This window comes from Lampris incognitus, chromosome 9 (genome assembly GCF_029633865.1).
Source record: "Lampris incognitus isolate fLamInc1 chromosome 9, fLamInc1.hap2, whole genome shotgun sequence".
Classification (NCBI taxonomy): domain Eukaryota; kingdom Metazoa; phylum Chordata; class Actinopteri; order Lampriformes; family Lampridae; genus Lampris; species Lampris incognitus.
The window spans coordinates 29,655,676-29,666,103 of record NC_079219.1 but is presented as its reverse complement, the minus strand read 5'-3'; the positions used below and the strand labels follow the sequence as shown (position 1 = coordinate 29,666,103).

The window sequence follows — 10,428 nt, the reverse complement described above, 5'->3', positions numbered from 1 at the left end:
AAAGTCAAGGCTGGTGTGTGTGCTCCTGTGGGTTTATTAAGCCCCCCGCGTGACGTGTACATTCTCTGTCACCGTTAAAGCCATCACACACACACACCGACTACATGACAAGCATTAAGAAGTGGAATAAAAATCGAAAAAGAGAAATACAAATAATAATGACAAAGTTTAATGTACTACCCAGTCTCTGGTACTTCATCTTTGGTATAAAATATGCCACCTGTTGGGCTGTTTTTCTGTTTAACGGCTGAGAAAGAACTCAACAGTTTCCCTAAAACTATTGCTTTTTTTTTTTTTTGCACATTTGTTCTTTTAAAAATCTTCTTGTTTTTAACTGCATTTTTTTCTCCAAAAGCAGACATTTTCCTTATCATTCACCTTCTCTTTTTGCAGTGAGGCGACCGAAACGGGCAAAACAACAATCGTTTGTAGCTAATAAAACGCAAAAAGAAAGAAAAAATGCCATGACGTAAAATTCTATCAACTTAAATCCATTTTCCATTAAGCTCTGGATGCACTTTCCCACCTTTTCTACCCACACGAGTTGCACTGTACCACATAATTTAAAATCTCCATACAAATACAACCTTTGTTTTTTTTTCTTCTTTTTTTTACTGTACAGATATATTCATAGATTTCTTCTCTGTGTATCTAGGAACAATCTAAAACTCCCAGGAACCGCTCCCACCAGTCAAGCTGTTGTTTTTGTTAAACAATTCAAGACTTGGAGGAAAAAAAATCTTTTTTTTTTCCAAAGTTCGGGAAAATTAAGGCAACAAAGATTTAAGAAAACATTTATACTCTAGAAAACTACTAAAATCATAAAAAGAATGAAAATAATGTAGCTTAATATGAAAGGAAGACAACCGTTGTTTTTCTAAACTTTTACTTCCTTCCACCTCTAATAAAAAAGTCAGAAAATCTACCTGCACATTCAAGTCTTCTTCTTCCTTTTTTTTACTCCTCTGTACAGCTTGTTTGTGTTTAGATTTCAGTCTACAACGTCTTCTCTCTTTTTTTTTATAGCAGGAACCCGTCTCATCTCATGCTAACAACAACAATCTCCGCATCCAACGTCCTCTTTCGCTCAGCGTCCCATCATCCGTTTCTCTTCCTGCTCTCTTTTTTTCTGTTTGTTTTATTCCACGGTTTGACCAGGTAGGAAATAGAATTGATTTTTTTTTTCTTTGAGTCTTTCTTTGCTCTTTCATTTGGTGTTTATGCAAAGCAGAAACCTCCTCCACCCAGGTGATGTCTGACTGACCTCCTGTTTCTGTGTCCTTGCTCTAATTCAAATGTCTCTGTGGCCCTCGTGTCTCTGTGCAGTCCTCCACTCAAGGCAATGGAGCAATAGTCCCACCGTGTCCCCCGTTATCTGAGACAGACAAAACAAGCAGAAGACAAAGTGAGAAGGGCAGAAAACGGCAAAGGTCTTTCTGCAGACGTGACGTGAGACGTAAGAGGCCGCCTGAAAACCAGAAAACCCAAAACAGAAATGCAGAGTAAATGAAGATGCCGGAGCAACCTTCCCAAAGGAAATTGGTAAATTAACAAAGCAGACAGTATTTGGTACTACGTTGAATCTTTGCAGCTGTTTCATCTACATTACATTACATTACATTCCAGTCGTTTAGCCGACGCTTTTATCATCTAAAAGAACATAAAGACAGTAAAGAGGTACTAAACACTTAAACGTGTTTTTTAACTGTAAACTCAATAACATGACTCTACAGTGATTAAAAACGCCAGTGCCTGTATTAGTATTGACATTTCTTACCAAATTTATAAAAAAAATCACCATTTCATGGGTTGAAAATGTCTCAACACGCCATCTACTGTTTTAACTCAGCCCTGCACCTTGCAAGGCCAGTGATGACGTAGAGTTGACGTGTTGAGACTTCTTAAGTCATGAAATGTCAAAAGACATTTCCTGCCTCACACGTCCACCTCCCGACCTTCCCCATCCCGTCCCCCTCCTCAGCCCCTTGCCCAATTTTTAGCATATTTCAAAATTACGCAGTAGATTGAGTTAGGCTCAGAACTGAGGGAGAATGTACACTTTAAAGTGGGGGTAAGTGATCCTGGGCAGAAGTTAATAAAGAGCTAGCTACAGTGCATCCGGAAAGTATTCACACCCCTTCACTTTCCCCACATTTTGTTATGTTACAGCCTTATTCCAAAATGGATTAAATTGCTTTTTTTTTCTCATCAATCTACACACAATACCCCATAATGACAAAGTGCAAAAGGTTTGTAGAAATTTTTGCAAATTTATTAAAAATAAAAAACTGAAATATTGCATGTATATAGTAAGTATTTACACCCTTTGCTATGCCACTCAAAATTGAGCTGAGGTTCATCCTGGTTCAGCTGATCATCCTTGAGATGATTCTACATCTTGATTGGAGTCCACCTGTAGTAAATTCAATTGATTGGACATGATTTGGAAAGGCACACACCTGTCTATATAAGGTCCCACTGTTGACAGTGCATGTCAGAGCAGAAACCAAGCCATGAAGTCAAAGGAATTGTCTGTGGACCTCCGAGACAGGATTGTATCGAGGCACAGATCTGGGGAAGGGTACAAAAACATTTCTACAGCTTTGAAGGTCCCGAAGAGCACAGTGGTCTCCATCATTCGTAAATGGAAGAAGTTTGGATCCACCAGGACTCTTCCTAGAGCTGGCCGCCCAGCCAAACTGAGCAATCGGGAGGAGAAGGGCCTTGGTCAGGGAGGTGACCAAGAACCCAATGGTCACTCTGACAGAGCTCCAGCGTTCCTCTGTGGAGATGGGAGAACCTTCCAGAAGGACAACCATCTCTGCAGCACTCCACCAATCAGGCCTTTATGGTAGAGTGGCCAGACGGAAGCCTCTGATCAGGAAAAGGCACATGACAGCCCACTTGGAGTTTGCCAGAAAGCACCTAAAGGACTCTCAGACCATGAGAAACAAGATTCTCTGGTCTGATGAAACCAAGATTGAACTCTTTGGCCTGAATGCCAAACGTCATGTCTGGAAGAAACCAGGCACCTCTCATCACCTTGCTAATACCATCCCTACAGTGAAGCATGGTGGTGGCAGCATCATGCTGTGGGGATGTTCTTCAGCGGCAGGAACTTGGAGACTAGTCAGGATCGAGGGAAAGATGAATGGAGTGACGTACAGAGAGATCCTTGATGAAAACCTGCTCCAGAGCACACAGGACCTCAGACTGGGGCGAAGATTTACCGTTTAACACGACAACGACCCTAAGCACACAGCCAAGACAACGAAGGAGTGGCTTCGGGACAAGTCTGTGAATGTCCTTGAGTGGCCCAGCCAGAGCCCAGACTTGAACCCCATTGAACATCTCTGGAAAGACCTGAAAATAGCTGTGCAGCGACACTCCCCATCTAACCTTACAGAGCTCGAGAGGATCTGCAGAGAAGAATGGGAGAAATACCCCAAATATAGGTGTGCCAAGCTTATAGCTTCATACCTAAGAAGTCTTGAGGCTGTAATCGCTGCCAAGGGTGCCTCAACCAAGTACTGAGTAAAGGGTGTGAATACTTATGTACATGCAATATATCAGTTTTTTATTTTTAATAAATTTGCAAACATTTCTACAAAACCTTTTTCGCTTTGTCATTATGGGGTATTGTATGTAGATTGATGGGGAAAAAAGGAATTTAATCAATTTTGGAATAAGGCTGTAACATAACAAAATGTGGGGAAAGTGAAGGGGTGTGAGTACTTTCCGGATGCACTGTATATTTTGAAAACATACTGCAAAAGAATCCGCCCCCTCGCTTCTGCCTAAAAGCGTTATGAACACGCAAACTGATTGACAGCAAGTATGAACCAATGGAGATGCTGGCTTGCAAAGCAGTCTCCTGATTGGCTGATAAGGAGCGGGTACAAAGGAAATTTCCCATCTCAGCGTCCGGGGCGTCCAGGGAGCTGATTTGTTTCTCAGAGTTTGAAAGCTGTCGGAATGTAGACCACGTAGTATATTAAGAATTGTGTTCGACATTGAAATCCCCGTTAGCCACTTTAAAGGTGAAATCTGTGATTTCTCTAATTAATAAGTAGTTATTTTATTCATTTGGACCACGGAGTCCGATTAAATAATACTAACCGGCATTTTTACCACGGTTGGAGACACTGGTCTCCGTATACCGCTGCTGGGATTATTTGGTTGGGCTGCACCAACTGATGCAACGGGAACGTGTGTGTTAGAAAAACTCCAGCCGGAAAAAAAAGATGCCGATGCTTCTACTGGACAAACAATAACAACATCGAATCAAATCAGTGTTCCCATACAGTGTGATGTAGCTTGTAATACATTATAGACTGCCTGTGTTAGCTCTGGTCCGAGGGCGCCATTTTTACAAGGGCGGTGACTTTACTACTGAGCTGATGGCACACGAGTGACAATGGTCTACTTCTCATTTCCTTCTACATCAAACTATCTCAGCACCCTGTCGTATTGTCATATTCACTAACTGTCCAAAAGAATCGCCATACTGACGTCACGTCTCAAACGGAGGGCTGCAGACGGCCAAACGTCTCCTCCGATACACGTGGAGTCGCCAGCCGCTTCTTTTCTTCTGACAGTCAGGAGTTTCGCCAGGGAGACGTAGCGTGCGCGGGATCACACTATTCTCCCCAGTTCCCCCTCCCCCCTGAACAGGCGCCCCGATCGACCAGATGCGGCGCTGGTGCAGCGACCAGGACCACATCCGGCTTCCCACCCGCAGAGATGGCCAATTGTGTCTGTAGGGACGCCCGACCAAGCCAGAGGTAACGCAGGGATTTGAACCGGCGATCGCCGTGTTGGTAGGCAACTACGCCACCCGGACGCCCGAAATGGATAACAATTTACCGGGGGGGAAAAATCTCGGATTTTACCTTTAAATGCAATATGGCCTTCTGCCACTCATTTAGGATCCATCAGTCAAATTTTAGCCATCACTTTGTGGCACACTTGGTGTATCTAAATACCATGACAGCAAGTTATGAGAAGAAATAGATGACAAAAATGACCTAAACACAAGTGTGTGTGTGTATGAAATGCATGCATGTGAGTGTACTGATAGGTAATGTTGGGGCGGGATACAGAGCCGGGATGGGGGAAGTGAGGGGGTTTTGGTTTTATAGTTCACCCCGTTGTATTACAAACCCTGGTTTGGCTGAAAGCGACGAGAGTGTGTGTCCCTGAGTGTGTTTGCAGTATAGGGGATGAAGTTTAAATGGCACTGAATATGCTGCTTCCTTTCAGCCAACTTCATCCACTGACACATCTAATGACTCATGCTCCGAGCTTGTAAACGAAGATTTATAAGTTAAATTGGCTTTTAATGAGAAAAATATATATAATAAGTCCTGATTGTTTTGCATGTTGAACAAATTTCTGTCACCACAATCCATCTCTGTAACACTAGCAGTTCATCCTTCATGCACAGAGGTACACTAACTATTGCTGAGGCCCCTCATCCAGCCTTCATCCTGCAGGAAAATACTTTAAAATAGTGCTGCGTTGGCCAAAACAGACCAGTTGTTCTCAGGTCTTGTACAGTAAAAAAAACAAAAAAAAAACAAGTCTAATTCAATCAGCTACTATCTCCAAGGCCATTTGCAATTTCTGAGAGGCTCAAACACAAGAAAGATATTTTTTCACCCCCGAGTGTAAATCTTGGTGTGTGCAGACAGTAGAGCACAAATATGAATATGCTAATGAGACGGGGGTGGGGGGTGTGTCAGTAAAACATCTTTCTCCACCACTCACTTAGTTTGTGGGTAGGAGTAGGTTGTGGCGTGGTCTCCTGCATTCTCCACCGATAACGGCTGCTGCCCGCTGGCGTCCTGCGAGGGAGGAGGGGCCGTCTGTGCAGAGGGTTCTGTCACCACGCCCTGCCACAGGAAACACAATCACCCGCCAGTCAAAACATCTCATCTCGTCAGAACGACAACAATGATCAAACTCAGGAAGGCTTTCTAATCCCACCTGTTTCCCCCCCAGCAAGCTCATACGTACTTCACAAGCCCCAATTGTGCTGCTGACTCCATTTTGCTTTGAAGTATTGGTGGGTTTTGTTTTTTTTTGAGGGGGGGGTGAGAGTTAATTGATATTATCTTTGATGGGATGATTAACTTGAAAGTTATAATGAGCTGCATTCACTACTTCAAAGTAGTCGGATTTTATCTCTGCCTCATTTTAAGTATTCACATTCAGCCACACCGACCGTTCTATGAAAAATTGCCAAGCTAGAACTACAGAGGCTTATTATGGGATGTTATCGAGCTGCAGCCCCCTCAGCGGCAATGAACAGTGCAAACCTTTTTTTTTATAAAATTATTTCTGATTTTTCCCTTTTTTCTCCCAATTTAGTGGCCAATCGATCCCTATTTTAATTCAAACACCCACCCTCGTACTGCATGCGTTCGCCAACTGCATCTCTCCGGCCGGCAGTCTCGAAGGAGACGCCTCCCCACTTTCGTGACAAGGCAACTCCAGGCCGAACTACTGTTTTTTCCGACACACACAGAGACGCATCCACGTGACGAACACAAGCCGACTCCACCCCCCTCCCGAAGACAGCGTTGCCAATGATTGCTGCTTCATCGAGTCCGGCTATAGTCGGATCTGACGATACCGGGGCGCGAACCCTGGTCCCCAGTGGGCAACTACGTCGACACAAAGCCGATGCTTAGACCGCTACACCACCGCGGACTTGAACAATGCAAACTTACAGAAGTTTTAGTCGAGCTTTTTACATATATATATATATATATATATATATATATATATATATATATATATATATATATATATATATATACTGTAGTTAGGTTCATTTCATCACAGTTTGAGCCAACATGGACAAAAAAATAAAAAGTAGAAATCAACATTACGTTCAAATGTACCTTTCTCAACCTAGAACAATCCACATTCCTCATGGTTTTTTTTTTTTTTAATTTTCTCCCTAATTGTACTTGGCCAATTACCCCACTCTTCCGAGCCGTCCTGGTCGCTGCTGCACCCCCTCTGCCAGTCCGGGGACGGCTGCAGACTACCACATGCCTCCTGTGATACATGTGGAGTCGCCAGCTGCTTCTTTTCACCTGACAGTGAGGAGTTTCACCAGGGGGATGTAGTGCGTGGAAGGATCACGCTATTCCCCCCAGTTCCCCCATCCCCCCTGAGCAGGCACCCCGACCGACCAGAGGGGGCACTAGTGCAGCGACCAGGACACATACCCACATCCGGCTTACCACCCGCAGACACGGCCAATTGTGTCTGTAGGGACACCCGACCAAGCCGGAGGTAACAAGGGGTTCAAACTGGCGATCCCCATGTTAGTAGGCAACGGAATAGACCGCTACGCCACCCGGACGACATTCTGCATGATATTTGATGTCTGAAAGCATTACAAACTATTCTTTCATGTCTGGTTGCAAAGGTTGGTGGGAAATATTTGCAGTAGTGTGCCAATTTACAGGCTGTTCCAGCTAAAGCTACCATTGTTGAGCCTCATTTATCTGAAAATAATAACTTATCTTAAATCAAGGACACAATAGTGTGCAATTAATAAAAATTACAGATAGATAGCTGAAAGAAACTTCAACGAGACAATAATAGGTACTAATAAGTCCTGAACATAATGTGGTCATGATATTGCATGTTATTCAAAATGTCCTTTCTATAAAGGACGTGGAAAGCGATAGATAGTTCTGACCGATTAAAGATGAATTGGTGAATTGGGAGAAACACTCCCAGCAATCAACAAGTAGATCTTTAATTGTAGGTTGAGAACAAGTGATACACAATAAAAACCAAACTGATGAATAAACCGACAACATCATAACACTTTAGCCTCTATGTCTCTTCACAAATGGCAGACTAACAAACCAGTAAGAGCTTTTAAATCATTATATTCCTCTGCATCCCTGCTGTGCCCGGAGAGCCTCACTTCCCTGGAGAGAGACAACGGCATTAGCAAGGGTTTACTAATTATTTAAGTTGCACCATTTTATGATTTCTTCTTTGTGTCTTGCTATCACCATTGGATATTTATCTGGAGAGCTGTTCGCTGAACACGCCCAAACCCTGTGCGAGGTTCTCCCTGAAAACCCCCTCTACAGCCCGCTGTGCAAAGGCAGCTCGTATTTCCACTCATTCTGACTAACAGCGATACACACACACACACACACACACACACACACACACACACACGAGTGTATACACATAATATAGATATAGATATAGATATATAGATATAGTATATAGATATATATAGATAGATAGCGTTTTTTTCCCGAAACCGTCAATGGTGTTGTTATAAGTGCTCAACTAATGAGGAGTGGAATATCAATACAGATGCAGGGGTGTATATATATATATATATAAAAATGTTATTATTTTATTATTTTTTTTCTCATCCTTACTTCCACTGTGATGGCAGAGGCAGGCACTGCTGTGTACTGGGGAATGTAGGTTCCTTGCATAGGAGCAGCTGCAGCCGCAGCAGTCATGTACTGAGGAAAGGGAGGGAGGGAGAGAGAGAGAGAGAGAGAGAGAGAGAGAGAGAGAGAGAGAGAGAGAGAGAGAGAGAGAGAGAGAGAGAGAGAGAGAGAGAGAGAGAGAGAGAGAGGCGGGGGGAGGGGGGGTTACGTACCATAACAGATATGAACGCTTGGTCCTGCAGAAACTGAAATCGGGCTGATTGTTCCACTGAGACATGTACACCGAGACGGCGCAGAATGCTTTATCATCCAGCGTGGCTTAGTTTCAGGGTCATGATGTATATTATACATGGAAAAACATGACGGCTGTCTCATAGAGTCCCCAGTCTGATATTACCATTAGACATTAGGGGTGGGGTTGGGACATTAGGGGTGGGGTTGGAGAAATCAATTCAGTGCAAAACTGCAATCCTTAAGCCACAGCATTTCCCTGAATCACAACGTTAAAGCACACCGAAAAGATGCTGTGAAGAGGTTCGATGTTAGGATTTCTACACCTCTAAATGTTTGAATTTGAACTGTTTGAATGTTTCCTCGGGGAAGCATACTCAGATTTTAAGCTCGTCGATTCCCAGCCCTAATTAGAAAATATATAGAAGTTGAAAAACTCCTATCGTCAATTAATAGTGTATCATTAAACTAGTTAAGTGGTTTTACTCATGAGGGTAACTAGACCCACACAAGCATGCACGTGCACACACACACACACACACACACACACACACACACACACACACACACACACACACACGCACTTGCACACACAGTGTACACGGCAGGATCAGGAGGGATAAACGGGGACTCACGGTGCCTGTGGTGCCCAGAGACAGGTGGTTCATCTGCTGGTGAGAGGAGCCATTATACTGGAGGGCTGCAGAGACAAACTGGGCTCCATGGCTGCGGTCGGGGTGATCACAGCCCCCTGCGTGAGGAAGGAGGGGGGTGTTGAGAGTAGCTAGAGTAACAAGTCATGAGAATTAATCAAATGGAAGTAAACTACAACGGAAGATTAAAACGAGGGGAAGAGTAAAGAGTGGAAAGAAGAGGGTGGCGGAGGATGGCGCTCTGGTCGACTTCAGTGTAGTATAGTGGTAAGTCGACTGCCATTCAAATCGATCGTTTAAATGGAGATTAAAAATGCAAGGAGGCGAGAGAAAGAGAGAGAGAGAGAGAGAGAGAGAGAGAGAGAGAGAGAGAGAGAGAGAGAGAGAGAGAGAGAGAGAGAGAGAGAGAGAGAGAGAGAGGAGAGAGAGAGAGAGAGAAAGGGGTGAAAGGAGGAGGAAGAACGGCACCGTGGGAGCGGGTGGGGAAGGCGAGTAGCAAAGACCATTAAAACGGATGAGAACTAAATACCAAACTACAGCTGTTGTCACCAGGCGGACATGCAGAAACGAGGGAGGGGAGGGATGGTGGAGTCTTAAGGGTCTCGAGCCTAGACTGGCTGCGAGAGATCATGCCGAACACGGAGGGAACTGTTTGGGAAAGAGAGACGGGAAGAGGAGACGCTGCAGGAGGGGAGGGGTGGAGGGCAAAGAGCGAGGGCAGTGGAGGAAGGGATAGGGGGATAGAGATAAGGGAGGAGGTGAAATCGTAGCTGCGGGATCGTGTTTCGTGTGTGTGTGTGTGTGGGGGGTGATGCAGACCGCCTGCAAAGGGCTTATCAATGAGGTATAGGCTGGTAAACATTATAATGTACAGCATCACACATATCATACAAATACCCACAATGCATGTGCTGTAGGGCTGATTAACTCAAGTCTGGAGTTAAACGTTAGAAGCAACACATGAAGCTCTTTTCTAGGTGGCTATGACAAAGGCACAACAAGTACAAACCAGAGAAGCTTCAAATCGTATGACATGACCACATGAAGCACGTTTTATTATGTCCAGGTAAAAGTTCATTATCATGAGGTGCAGGAGG

The 10,428-nt window shown here is 44.1% G+C and overlaps 1 protein-coding gene across 1 annotated transcript in view; it reads right to left on the bottom strand.

The window, feature by feature from the left end:
• Window positions 1-592: 592 nt before the first annotated feature.
• Window positions 593-10,428, bottom strand: part of rbms3 (RNA binding motif, single stranded interacting protein) — a 190,410-nt gene continuing 180,574 nt past the window's right edge. The window contains 5 exon segments of the mRNA XM_056285968.1: window positions 593-1,375; window positions 5,770-5,894; window positions 8,430-8,519; window positions 9,314-9,354; window positions 9,357-9,429. Coding sequence (XP_056141943.1) covers window positions 1,372-1,375; window positions 5,770-5,894; window positions 8,430-8,519; window positions 9,314-9,354; window positions 9,357-9,429 — 333 coding nt within the window. The 3' untranslated portion in view covers window positions 593-1,371.